The 14700-nt window shown below is 44.6% G+C and overlaps 1 protein-coding gene across 1 annotated transcript in view; it reads left to right on the forward strand.

Annotated features, from left to right (window-relative positions):
- The first annotated feature begins 4003 nt into the window (after positions 1-4003).
- LOC105909983 (ubiquinol-cytochrome-c reductase complex assembly factor 1) overlaps positions 4004-14700 on the forward strand; it is a 15101-nt gene continuing 4404 nt past the window's right edge. The window contains exons 1-7 of the mRNA XM_012838653.3: positions 4004-4280; positions 4998-5093; positions 5758-5865; positions 6696-6768; positions 7489-7546; positions 8988-9096; positions 14473-14550. Of these exons, the coding sequence (XP_012694107.1) occupies positions 4206-4280; positions 4998-5093; positions 5758-5865; positions 6696-6768; positions 7489-7546; positions 8988-9096; positions 14473-14550 (597 nt within the window). The 5' untranslated portion in view covers positions 4004-4205. The remainder of the gene's footprint in view (positions 4281-4997; positions 5094-5757; positions 5866-6695; positions 6769-7488; positions 7547-8987; positions 9097-14472; positions 14551-14700) is intronic.

Raw genomic sequence — 14700 nt, forward strand, 5'->3', positions numbered from 1 at the left:
CTTCCTTTGTTCTGGCAAATGTCTCTATCAAGTTCATACTCTTGGCAATGTGAAATTCCCTGGCCTCCAATGACTGCAACTAAGAGAATCATGTTTCTGAGAGACCCTGGCAACGTTTTATCGTTAGAAGTTTAGTTTAGATTGTGTCTTCAAAAAACATTCTGCACATGGCATGAGGGCATATCAAGATGCTGATGAGACATGACATGAGATCCTTCTCATGCGAGATTCTTTTTAGGATGACTTGAATACCAGGACATTTTTGTCTGTTTTTGATCATGTGTGATATCATGCCATATGTTTTGAATTTCTGTAAAGTACAAATTGTCATTGATCCTATCTCTAACAGCGTCTTTCTCACTGGCTCTCTGCGTGAGGTGACAAACAGCTTGTCTTTCAGCGAGACGTCCTCTAGGTGCTAAGTCTCCACCATGCCACTCCAGTCAGGAAGTCTGTGCCGGTGCAACCACCAACGGTCTCCTCTCTGGGCAATACTCACATCACAGGGTGGATTTATTTTTCTAAGGGTGAACTGCTCAGACAAGACCCCTAATGAGAGCTGGGTTTATTGTTTCACAAACGTGTGCGTCACTCGGGTGAAATGCAACGATATGAGCCTGACCCTTTCTGTCCCTCCCATGCCGGTCCAAGATATCCTAATTCTTGCGTTTTACATATAAATGGATTTAACCTCTATGGAGTCTAAACAGTACTGCCTGGACCAAACCCATCATACTATTTTTTTAATTTTTTTTTTAAAGAACAGACCTTTGGGGGGGAGCTTGGTCTGCGTCAGCATCTGCGTCCCACACCATGTATGGGTCCAGTGACCACGGGGACCCAGGTTCGAGTCCGACCTGAGGTCATTTCCCAAACCCACTCCCTATCCGTGTCCTGTCTACTCTACACTGGCCCATCCATAAAAAGACCTTTTGTATTTACAATAGGCTAACATAGGTTCATGAGTATATATACGAGCGTCAGAATGATAAAGAAAAGCTTGTTTTAGAGAAATGTGCACATGAGAGAATCCAAAATGTCAGCGTTCCAGCATTCAGAGGGCCTCTATTTCAAATACATCTGCAAAAAGTTTATGTGTTTTCTAATGCTTGTTTGACACAGGCCTGGCGATCCATCACTACCTGTGTCTGGAATGGTGCGCTGTAATACACATTGCATGATTGTGAACAGGGAGAGCTCTGCCACGCCGTGTTTGTTTGTATACGTGTACGCTGGGTGTTTTCCTTGCCTGGCGTCCAAAGCCATGCCATCAGGGTTTGCGCAGGATGAATGAGGCCTCAGCCCTCCCTTCGCCCATGCTGGAGAATTCCTAAGCAGGATGGCCTCGGCGCTCTGACATTCTTTATTTATGGTTGCTTTCTTTCCCAAGGTTTCTCACAGGAACAGGAACAGACGAGGAATCCGACGTTTCCTCTCCCATCGTCATCAATCACCCTTTATTAATCCAAACATGGCGAAAAGACCCGTATTCCACTCAAGGAAAAGGGCGATTTTGTTTTCTGAGTGGAGAAGAAAAAAAAAAAAGAACGCCTCACATTGAGTCATCAAGCGAGGTTTAAAGACCACTGAGGCCTATGAATAAGAAGTGATAAAAAGTTCAGTGCCCAAATGCGGAGGCCCGGCACCAAAAAGGTACAACAAACACCCTGTTTGACAGTGCAGTTTCACAGTGCCAGTCAAACAAGAACTGAGAAGTTAACTGCAACAATGTGAAGTGCATGTTGCTGGCTTTCTTAGCCGTCCATTACATGTGCTGGAAGTGAGACTTTGGTTTCCAGTGATGCGGTTTCATTTAAGAGACTGCAGGCATGTCAATTCAGACCTTTTGGGCCACGACAAGCAAGCCTGGAATAACAGTGACCTGAACTACAAAAAAGTGACAATGAGGTGCAGCTCCAGGAGGAGCTCTAGATTTCAGTTTAAGGCTTTTCGGAGTGGAGCTCTATCCTACATAATGTTAAAGCTATGCATGCAAAGGATATTTCATAAAGGTCTGTTTATAAAGGACAACATTAAGATACGTCCAGTCGTTAAACTGAAAGGCAAAATGTGATCAAAAAGCAAATTAGATCATTTACTTGACCCAATGAGAGACTACATTTTAGGTGTAGATGTCTCCATCGTTACCTGAACAGTCCTCTTGGCTACTACACTGCACTGCTGAAGTACCCTTACCCACATGTTCCCATCATGTCAAGGGATATTTTTTTTTCGTTGTTACTATGTCTGTGCCCTCTAAACAGCAATCTGATTCTCAAGCAGAAAAGACTATTACATTTACTTAAGCCTGGGACATCAACAAACTATACCAATGTTTTATAATATTTCTATTTTCCAATTGTTAAATTTAAAGACATTGTTCCGATTTTAAAGAACTGCACAGAAACATAATGGTTGTCCTCCACAAAAGTATGTGTGACATAAGAGTGAAGAACAATTCCCTTTGTAAGGCCTGATTCTACTGCAAGCATACTGTAATACTCCCTCTGTCTCCTGAGTGCAGAAACAAGTGGTAGTGAGAGCTAGACAAATATTTCATCAGCAATGAGGGTGACATGCCTCTTCCTGAATCAAAACATGAAAACCGGGGACTTGTGACATTATGTGAAAGTCCACTGCGCAGAGGAAAATTCTCACCTACCATAAACAGGCCTTGGAGAGCAACGCACAGACAACTAAAACATTACCTCATCTAGTCCCGCTGTGAAAACATCCCTACTTCAAAGCCCCATGTGTTTTTGGTACTTTTACGTGTGTGTAGTGTTGGGGTTTATGTATTATTTTTCTCAATCTTTCAGGCAGAAGTGCATTACATATTTTGTGATTTTTGGATGCTGTCAGGCAGGAAGCCGCCCCAATGCTTGGATGCCTTTGAACAATTTGTGGACGCAACGATGCGTGGCATTGCTTACTCTGTGGCTTGGGAGCTGTGAAATCAGGTACTTATCCAACATTAATCTTAGTCCATGCCCCAGGCCAGCTACTTGTCACTATAGCGCATTTGATGTCATTAAATTGCATCTCAGTGTAGATGTTCACATTAGACTTTTCATAGCACCATGAAGAATACAAAGCTCTCAGACCTTACATTTTGACCACAACAAATTGCCTGATACAAGGCTCAATTCTGAACTCCAGGCCATACCCATGGGAAAACCCCGGGACACTGTAGGCTAAAAAAATGTAACGATATTGTGAATGTAGTGAATGTGAATATGAATGTAGTGAAATTAATATTGCAATATCCTCCACTCTACTGTGTTCTTCCAAAGGCTGAAATTGTGCACACACCCTTTCACAAATAACAAAGAGTGCATTCTCTTCTAACGAGTTACTCCTGGTCCACATTGCTGTTCCCTAAAATTGACATGAGTTTTTATCATTTCAAATTCAGCATTCAGGGAGCAAACTTGTTGCTAAGTCAATTTTAAAGATAGCCTATCTTTTCAGCAAAGCCAGACAGAAAGCCATTAGGTTAATATTTTTTTTATAAACTCTGGCATTGGTAAACCAAACTGGACCAGGCTCCAAAAACTATTAGGCCTGATTATAAAATAAACAGACGTCTGATGACTGATTTCAAATGGTATGTTCATCCTGAACAGCATTCTTGGTGCTTGCATTGGCGCCAAAATGACGCATGTCTGTCACAGTGGAAATTATCGACGGAAGGAAGTTAAATAAAAATACTTAGCCTACTTGACAATCCCCATCTTTCTACCACGAAACACAAGCGACGAGATTGTTGTAACGAGTGATTATGAGCTATTAATAAGCTTTATCGACACAAATAGACATGGTAATAGTGTAACATTCACACAACCCATTGTTCATCTTGTGAATTACTGTAGCAGTAGGATATTTTCCACTAACCACCTTAATCGTTCAAATCGCAGTGTGTGCAGACATGTTTATCGTGTTGACTTATTTTTCTGAGTATCGCTTTATTACTATTGAAGCCACCGGTAGACTGTTTCACAACTTACACACTGGGAATGTGTTGGCGCACACTGTTTCAGCACGGAAAGCTTAAGCTGTGGGACAGATTCCTTTGACATTGCAGGAGAAGAGGAGGGACAATATTGGTGTTACCAAACGTGTTACGCTGTCGCTGTAATCAATACGCGTAATTGTTGACCGCTTCAAAGTTGCAATATTAAAATATTGTAACTGTTAGCGGGATAATGTATCGGCGACCATTACAGTACGCCGTCAGGAACATTTTAAGCGTTTCAGCATCCAAGGCCACTCTCGGAAAGGTAACGTTAGCTAACGTTAACACTAAGACATTTTCATGCACTCTATAGCTTGGAAGCTAATATTATTAGACAATTTGTCGGATGTCATTGACCGTAACTGGTGTCCCAACCTAAACGATAATGGTCGAAGTGCGTATTCTTTTCATATTTAATCGTGAAAAAAGCAGGACAGCAGACACGTCCAAGTGAGCCGTCGTAGATAGTTTAGCTATCCTAATTAGCCAGTTAACGTTGGATGAACTTCACTGATAGTGGTGGAAGTTTAGCTAGTTGGTTGCTTGATTACGTTAAGTGTTACCTACCAGGACTGCGTTTCCCGAAAGCGTCGTTGAGCAACCACCGTGGTTACCGTGAAGAGATAGCGTTCTAAATTATTGTCTCTCCATCATTTAACTATGGTAGACACTAAACGACACTTTTGGGAAACGCACACCTGCACCATAGAGGACTTAGAGTTAATCTTGGCTGCCTCAATATTGAAGATAATTCTACAGAATTAATGTCAGATGTTTCTGTGGTGTAAATAGTGGAGCAATGAAACTGCCACACTCAGTGAGCAAAGCTACTTGAAAAGTGAATTGATTATTGAAAGTAGTTTTCAGCTAAACCAAGTTGAAAAACGTTCACCACATGTCTGTGGCAAAAGCTTGTATCTTCTCGCCATGTCAGAACCAAAAAGTTGTAATACACTGAAATAGCTATTTTCATATTTTACAGGCAGTAGATCAAGATGGTTGTCTCAAAGCTTTAGTTGTTGCTGCCACCATCCCCTCCTCCCAGACACAATGCAGGATCTTGCACAGCAGTAGACAGGTATGCCCATGACTCCTTATGGGAGATTTGCCTTATGTGAGAAGTTTTACTATTTCTCTTAAGAGCTCTCTGTGATTTTATTTTATTTATTTATTTATTTTATAATAAAGAGATATTTTATCTTGTATAGTATATTTCTATTCTTCAGATCGTAAAACACAGGGATGAATTATAGCACTTCATCAAGAGTGCACTAATATCTTCAGAAAACACAAACACTTACAAACTTGATATATGATGTGGAGTGCTTAGTGGGTCATTCCAGCAAGACAGAAGACCAGTGTAATCATTAGTGCCCCCTGAGCATTTTCAACCTGACTTTGTACTCTTCTATAATGGTACACTGTTGATCATGAGCCGTGGAAGTTGAAGTTCCATACTGACTTGGTGATAAACATGTTGTCACATGTTACTTGATGTCCATGACTCCTGTTTCCAGGGTCAGGATATCTAAAAATACATTAACTATTGGACAACTGCTTGTGGTTTATATAAGGCTATGCAGATGTGTGTGTGCGTGACTTTGCACGAACACCTTTCAATGTATGCACATACAGGTATATTTATGCCCGGGGTTGGTGTGTCCTTGTTGCTGTTGCTGTCGGTCAGCTGTCGGTCCACATGCAACGTGTTGTCCTGATTGTTGTATCTGTGTACCCCACAGCTTTATTCGGTAAAAGAAACCCCGCAGGCCACAGAGGAGGAAGTGGGGTCCTTCACCAAGCTTATTGAGGCCTTGGGCTTCACAGGACCTCTCAAATACAACAAATGGGTGAAGTGGCTCCTCTGAATTACATTTACTCAGTGCATTCACACACATTTCCACAGAGGTGTCTTAGTTGAGACTGTAAAGTAACTATCCATTTCAGCTCTATTTGTGCATAAATACAGCATTACATTTGCTGTATGTCTAGAAATGGGACAGGAAGATGAGGCTTGTTTGGACAGAGCCAAGGCTTAAGACCTTTATGCTGTTTAGCTGTCTCACTCTTTATTTTAGCATTCGGAAACAAGGCATAATGAGATTTATCACAGATGTACAGACATTTTAAAAGCCAAAGGCTGGCCTTTTTTTTGTCATCGATGAAATATTTGTTCTGGGAAGATCATGTTCTCCAGCAGTCACCTTTATAGACCCCATCAAAGTTGGGGTTTGCAGGCTCTAATTTGCCCTCTGTGGAGGGTGTTGAGTTGAGGCCAGGGCACTGTATATGATGGCAGGCCCTCTGGCACACGCAGAGCATTTGAGTAGTCAGATTGCAGCTGGGTTTCCGCTGTCCTTGTGAGCCCATAGCAGCTGCGGCAGGTCTCTAAAGACCTGCTAAGACAGACATGCTCTAGATCCCCCACACTGGGACACACTCATCACCCACACTCATCTGATGGTGAGGGCTGGCATCCCCACCAATGTGACAGGGGATTACAGAAATGTTACAGGCAGGGAAGGAATCAACGGATTGGTGGACTTCAAGCAGCCATGGCTAGCCAGCATTCATTTAACAGTGTGACAAAGCCTCTGAGGTATGCATGCTTGTTATGAGAGGGATCGTACATTTGTGCTCAGTGTCTCTGTTTTTCTCTGGTTCTCCCTTCCTTTTGCAGAAAATAAAGATTGCTGCCCTGCGAATGTACACATGCTGTGTAGAGAGAATCAACTACGATGATTTTTTTGAAAGTAAGTTTATCTGTTTGCCATCCATCCAGTATTGTAATGTAGGAATGTTGACATCCTGGTTATGATCACATAATCCCCCACTTAGGTTTGCTTGCCACCAGAGTGAGCAAGGGACAACAAGGGACAAGTGATGAAAGGGTAGAAGAGAATAAAGAAGAGATGCAACAAAAAGAAAGAGGGGGGATGGAGGGGGAGGGGGGGTCTTTGGCCCTTGAAACTAATAAGGAGGGAAGGACTTATGAGTCTTATGTCATGCTCATTTTTATTTTTTGAAAAGGATCCAAACTCCCAAATGCTGCTCACTTTGACAGAAATTTGCCTGAAGGGACCTTTTCTTCCCTGTCCTGAAAGATTTATGTGACACTTTACAGCCTGGTTATGCTGTTTTCCTTAGCAGGGGGAAAAACAGGTGTAAACTCAATAGCGGTTTTGGAATATGTGCCCAAGTTTGCATAGGCTTGGCTGAAGTTGTGCTTTCTCTCTCTTTGCTCTTGCTTTCTCTTATTCTCTCTCTCCCTCTCAATGTTTTGTTAATGTCTTTCCCACTCTTTCTTAATGTTTCCTCTCCCCCCCCCCCCCCCCCCCCCCCGTCTCGGTCATGCCTCCTCTCCATCTATGCTGATTATCTCTCTATCTCTTCTCTTTCACTCTTTCTGTCTGCCTATTTCTTGCTCTGTTTCTTTCTCCGTCTCTCTCTTTTTCTCTTCCTCGATCACCCAGAGTGCTCCCTCCCTGACACGCTCAACTCCTGGTTCCTGGTGGCGCAGCTCCATGTCTGGTGAGTTCTGGTTCCTGCATCTTACCCTTGACAGGTGTCATTGGCTCAGACTGCCTTGTGGCTCCTGAGGCCCTAAGCTCTCAGTCTCAGCCCAGTGGTGCCATCATATAATCCGATGAATGAGAGGAGGCCAGTGTCTGACTTGGAGCAATTATGGAACATGGCATGCACTTTGAACAACTTTCTAGTCCGTTTTGGTAGAGCCCATACCGATGACTTCCATCCACTGTAGCTGTTGTGGATGGGAAAGAGATCTGGAACAAGGAGAACAAGGCAAACGAGGAGAACTAAAACTGTCAGAAATACGAGATGGAGGCCTGACCTGTTTGTCATATAACCCCCTTGACCCCCCACCCACACACACACACACACACACACACACTCACTCCTAAACCCCCTTAGTTTTTATGTCCATGGTCATGCCTTTTAAATATGGTAATTTATGTTAAGGCCCAGGTAACTCAGGTTACATGTGGCATAAAGGAGCTGCCTGTTTTAGAGGCATTAGGGGAATGCGTGAGCTCATGAGAGGCCTGATGATGAATTGCGCTGCCACAGCCCTCTTCATCAAACGGCCTCCTGCTCGGCCTCCGACTCCCAGTCAAAGTCGGTTTCCTATGAGTAACTCTGTTTATTTAGGGATGCTGTATGACACAAGCTGGAAAACCACAGCCTGGATTCAATCAAACTCACTCTGCCCCTCAGAGCGCGCTTGTGTGTGTGTGTGTGTCTGTGTGTGTGTGTGTGTGTGTGTGTGTGTGTGTGTGTGTGTGTGTGTGTGTGTGTGTGTGTGTGTGTGTGTGTGTGTGTGTGTGTGTGTGCCCGCGCGCTTGTATGCTCTATTGTGTGAATGTGCTGCGCGTTGCTGTGTGTGTGATTTTGGCTGTTGGTCTGGGAGTATGTGTATTTTGGTGCAGATTAGCAAGGTAACTGCACAACCGCTAGATTATAGATAGTAACTTGCATCCAAACTCCCGGGATAAGACACTTACTGTAAGACCCATTCAGGGAATCCACTTTAAACCTTTAATTTGTCCCAATCTGACCTGGATAATATAATGTGTCAATAGTCTATCTCGGTGTGAACCAAACTGTCTGTATAAACTGAAACATTTTACCTGCTTGTTTGACTGCAGTTTAAATCCAGCTCTTGGTTTAAAAAATAGGGATGCATGATGATATCGGCATGTCATCGGTATTGGCTGGTAAAAGCTTAAGAAGTTAATAATTGGTATCGGCAGATATGAAAATGTCTTATTCGTTATGACATTACAAGAGTAATAGGTTCATTCTAGTACAGGAGAGACTTGGTGTTCTCTTCAATGAAATAATTAAAAAAAGTGTATATATCAGCACTGGCAACTGGCCAAAATGAGTCTTTTTAAGACCCCACAAGCCCTTGTTGAACTGGCCTGTCTGTTTGATCCCCGCCTCTCTGCAGGATGTGTCTGGTGCGAATGCGTCAGGAGGGCCGAGAGGGGAAGTATATGTGTCGCTACATCGTCCATTCCATGTGGGAGGATGTGGAACAGAGAAGCAAGATCATGGGGGTGAGTTATACTGCCGAGCACTCGGCCTCCAGCAGGCCAAGTGCAAGCCTCGCCAGGAATCCCTTTCTTTTTTCTTTTTTTTTTTTTTTCAATGAGGTGGAATTTATTGGAGGAACAAGGTATGTGTCTGGGTGGAATAAAAAAAAGAAACCAAGAGGATCATTCCAGGAGCTCTCGAGCTCTCCTCGTGAATCACCAAGGCTTTGCCACGTCAGGCACTACTGGTGTTTCAGATCATTCTTTCCCAAACAGCTTTGCACCGAACTTAACCACAAATACTTTTGGTGTCACCGAAGAGGTTTGACCCATTCTGTGTCAGGGATTTTGGTCCACCACCAAGTCTCTGTGAGATTGATATTCAGCCGAATGATGGTGGGATGTCTTCATGTGTGTGTGTGTATATGTGTGTGCCTGTGCGTGTCTGTGCGTGTAGGTGTTTTTGTATGAGGTGTGTGTGTGTTTGAGGTTGCTAGTGCTCCAGGGGTGCCGCTGTCAGTTAGGGCGGAGGCGAAGTCTTGGGCCCAGCTGTGAAAACAGTCACCACGGCTCCCACGTTCGTCTCCTATCGCCCTGGCTCACGCTGAACTCCTGACTGCCCTCTAGCAGGCCTTTCACACTGCTGTGTCACGGGCCGCCCCACGACCACTACCACAATAAGGGCCTAGTGCTAGACAGACAGACAGACAGACAGACAGACAGACAGACAGACAGACAGACAGACAGACAGACAGACAGACAGACAGACAGACAGACAGACAGACAGACAGACAGCACTTGAAGGCTTCAGGATATTACATATGTTATTTCAGTGCTGATTTCTTATAACATTAGAGCGAGTTTCACCCTTCTTTTTAACATGAGATGCATACAAACCACAAAGCTGGTAGGGGTTGAGTTTGTTTAGTCCAGCGTGGAGCATAACCGAGCAGCCCCACAGCAATGCTGTTTGCACACTGCTGCTGTTTTGCAGGACGTACACACATGGCTCCATAGGCCCCTGGACTGTGCTCGGCCGCTTGCATAACTCCTGCGCCAGTCGCCATGAACTAGAACAGCCCGGTTTGAGCTGACAAGGTGTTTAGAATCCAATCCCTCAGCACATGCAAGAGCTGGACCCCGGCCAGCGTGTTTGATGGATTTCACCAACTAATGTATTGACTTAATTGGCCTCGGTTTACACTGTGACCAAGTTCAACAATTGACAGCTGTCAAAATTTGCTCTGGCCCTCTTCCAAGTGATGGAGTGTTTAACCTTAACTCAGGAGCAGGTGCAAATGACGGTGTAATGACTGCTTTTAGGAGGTGCACACAGCATTTTCTTTGTCCGGTCTTGTAAATCGGTTGCTTTGAATTGTGACCGAAGGACAAAGAAACTCTGCAAGACGGCGTTTCATTATCACGTCATTCATCTTTTGCACAGTGAGTCTCCCACTCTGGTGGAAGCCCTAGGGCCCATTGATTTCCACAATGCGGAAAACACGAACAGAATCGCAGAATTCAGTAAGAAAAACTTAATTTGTATATTTCAAATGTATTTGAAAATGATGGTAAATGAATGATGTATTTGTAGTCTTTATGGCTATACTAACACTGCTACCCTACATTCCCTACCCTGTACCAACAGGTCTATCACTCAGACAGATAGATGATGTGTGTAAAGGCACAGTAGCCTATGTCTTGAGTACATTTTTCATTGGACATGTGATTTGATGATAGTCAAATTGATACAAAATATGAAAAAACTGATTTCATAGGCCTCTAATGCCTGAACAGCTGACTGAATACTTCTCACCTGAACATCTCTGCTCTACAATTAAATACAATTTGTATAGGCAGTAATTTTAATTTGCCATCCAATGCAAAAAATAGGCATATGAGAGAATAATACGCTTCTTTGTGAAAACAGATGGGCTTTTGCATCTCAGCTGACCAAAGCATGAGAGATCCTTAAAGTCCAGTATGAGGTGTAGACTGCTGCCAGGGCCTGCTACTGGTCCACTCTGAGGGCACTGATATCCTAAACCAATTTTGTGGGTTTTTTGGGTGTCCCAACCTGAAAAACAGTGATCTCTATGTATTTCGCACATGGTTGGCCAGGTGAACCTGGTTGCAAGTTCAATTTGTGAGTGAATTGTTAGAGATGTCGACTACCTGCACGATAGCTGACAACCTTAATCTTTTGAGTCAGTGACACGCCCTGCCCTGCCCTTCACCATAAAGTCTGCCCTCAGCACTAGCCAGCTGTTACCCATGGAAGGAGTCATTCACGGTCATATTCAAGGGAGGAAAAGCTAGAGAGAGGAAGTCAGCTATGGCAGACCACCAGTACATCTCTGTAAATAAATGGCTGGGAATCACTGACTGCCAAATATTCAAGCTTATTTTTTTGCTCCAAGATGAACGGCTTAATTGTCCCGTGACCACCTGTTGGTATGGGCTATGAACTTCAGTGGTGCATCGCAGTGTGAGACGCTATTCGCCCAAGTCAATATTTTGTAGTTTGAATGCAGACGTCCTGGGAGCAAGAGCCTGAAATGTGCCCTGTGGCCTCCTGCTTCTCATTGGAGCACATTGTTGGGACTTTGTCTGGCAGATGCACAGCGCACATCCTCCCCCAGTAGTGGGGAACTTTGGTTGGTCAGTTGGGGAGTTGGTTTTAGCATGTGCTGAGAGAGTGGGGCGCCAGCCTTGGATTCTGCTGGGCTCCCGTTGGCGTGAGCTCATCTGGAGCTCGGTGGGCAGCTGCGTGAGGAGCAGGGAGTGGCCCCCTTGTGCCGAGTCACAGCCCCTCTCACCCCCCCCTCCCTCCGACCCCGTGGCCTTGGCGCCAGCAATCGCCCCGGTGACACCACCACAGCGCGGGGTGACCTCATCATCTGTCCAGCGCCCCACCCCAAACAAATGTGTCCCTCTGTTGAAACACCACACGAGCGCGAGCGTGGAAAGCCCTGACGTACGAGTCACTGTGGCAACGGGAGTCACGGTGGCCATTTTGAGAGACTGGCAATGGACCGCTGGATTCATACCGCTGTATAGGCAGAACTCCTACTCTTCCAGCTGTGTGCCAAGGCAAAGCGTCAGACATTTAAACATCCTCCGTGGTTCACTACTAAATTACAAACACTGCTTAGGTTTGCTGCGTCCCAAGTCGCCCTGGCAGCCTGTCTCTCACAGGATGTGGGTGTGATTTTTGATTGAAGCATAAAAGGAATGTGTTGAGTGTTTGTTTTTCTTACTCGAATGTGTCTGTCTGAAGTTAGACTCTTTAGAATGGATGTCCTCAATAGTTTATTTGTCTGCTCACCTGGAGGTTTAATAACATTATCAGCCCACTGTATCCTCTAAATACATCTACGACTGTGTGCGTGTCAAGAAGCTGTTGCTGGTGGTTATGTGAACTATTGCACTGTAGCCTTAACCGACTATAAAGCAGTATGCAGAAGAGGTGACCTGTTTTAAGATTTAAATAAGCATCTGAATGCAATAAAAGAGGGATTCTTTTTTAGACTTGAAGACTTTTCCGAGAAGCATTGTTGTCTGGTGTAAGTGGCTCATAGTTATTGGTTAGATTGTCTTGAAAATGTCAGTTACTGGCTAGTTCATCTTCAACACGTTAAATTGAAGTTGGGAAACATACTTTTGGTTACTGTGGACTTGACCTACACTTTGACCCAATTTTAGAAGGGTTACATTTTATTTTTTATTCAGTCACACCAAAGGAATTTCTGTCCATGTCCAAGCGTGAAGAAGTTGTTTTCTAACCCCATAAAAATGGGCCCTTGGCAAATTTAGTGCAATCACCCTTCCTGCCAGGTATGTTCGAGCTTCTCAGTGGAGCAGCAGCATAATATTACAGCGCTGGGAAACGAGACGGCCCCTTTGTGGTCAGTCAGAGATCTGCTTGGGTTACTCACACTAATTGTGCAAAAAGAAAACAGCCTTTCTAACTTAAAGGAAGAAGAAGGAAAACACTTGTCATGCGTTTTTCGGAGCGGAGTCGACCTGCCAGCTTTTTCCTTGATGCAGAACAGGCCATGGCATACAAAATGACCTTCACAGGTACTGAGTGTGTGGCAGGGGAGGTGTCTTGGGCCAGAATTGCCACTGGAATGCACCCCAACTGTGATATGACACTGATTTCAAGCGAAATGGCAGTATTCAGTCCCCTCTCACCCCCCATCAACCCCCCACCCAACCTTCCAGACCCCCCCCCCCCCCCCCCCGTGATTGGTGTGGTGTATTAAATATCTGCCTTTGGTCGGAGGAGCTGTGTCAGCCATAACAGGCTGAAGGGGGAAAACACTGCCACATGGCCACAATTATCCACAGGTCCCTAATTACGCACAGGTGCTCTCCGCAGCGTGCAAATATCCCTGGATGTGTGTGTGTGTGTGGAGGTTTGTGCCTGTGTGAGTGAGTGTGTGAGAGAGAACAAGCATGCATGCATGCTGTGCATGAGTGTCGGAGCCCTTAAAACTTGATTCTGAATAAACAAGCTAATTTTCCCAAAATGAATCAGAAAAAGTCCTGAGGGTTGCACTCTGGTGTGTGTGTGTGTGTGTGTGTGTGTGTGTGTGTGTGTGTGTGTGTGTGTGTGTGTGTGTGTGTGTGTGTGTGTGTGTGTGTGTCGGTCTGCAGCACCTGAAAGAGAGGGCTTATTGGCCTTCTGTTTTCTGCCATCTTTTTTTCTTCTTTCCATCCTGGTCTGGTCACCGCTTACAGGGGGATTTGTCATGAAGGGTAATAACTTTTACGTTTGTGCTTTTGAATTGATAGCCAAGTGGAAATGTGTGAGTGTGTGTGTGTGTGTGTGTGTGTTCTCCCATCCTCTTATGGATAAAATCCCCGCAGTAAGCAGCTTGTGAGCAGTGTCATATGCAGGGTGAAGTTAAGCCTGGCACTCTGTGTGCCCCTCTCACTACTTTATCTCATGAAGAAAGCTGACGACAAAGATAAGACTTGTTAAATTGTTTGACTGGCGTTACACAGTACTGTTTGAATGCCAGACATTCGAAGATGCTATAGAAAGAACAGACCAGAATAAAAGGCTAAACCTAATTAGAGAGGGAGGTGATTTTCAAATGGTGTCAAAAGTCTGCGCAGCCACCAAGCAGATCTGGCACGCCGTAACCGTCGACAACAGCAGGGGGAAAGTATTTTTCCTAATCTCGTTAGAGTTGTCTGCAGACTTCCATCAGGCTAAAGTTGACATTTTTGCGCGTGTTGGCCAAGAAAACTGTATCACTTTTCTCCCAAGTTGCTCTCCCTGACCTTCCCCATGCTGAGAAGCTGGTTCTCTTCTCTCTCTGTCCACACCACCCCACCCATGAGCTTGCTTACTAACATCCTCTTTGTGTTGTGTGCTTCTTTCTGCAGATTGATGCCATACATAGGAAAGAGGCCATGAGATCCATGACGGAGAATTTCTACGCTGCTATTTTTGGATACGATGAGGTAGGAGTGTGGGAAGGAGCAGTCACATGTCACATGGCATTACCCACACGCCTGTACACTGGGCTCACCGCACGCTTGTGTAGTTTCCGTCCATAACGTATAGCAGTGTGGCCATTCACACCTGATGGCGCCTGTCATCTCACTGAGGAC

This window comes from Clupea harengus, chromosome 5 (genome assembly GCF_900700415.2).
Source record: "Clupea harengus chromosome 5, Ch_v2.0.2, whole genome shotgun sequence".
Lineage (NCBI taxonomy): Eukaryota > Metazoa > Chordata > Actinopteri > Clupeiformes > Clupeidae > Clupea > Clupea harengus.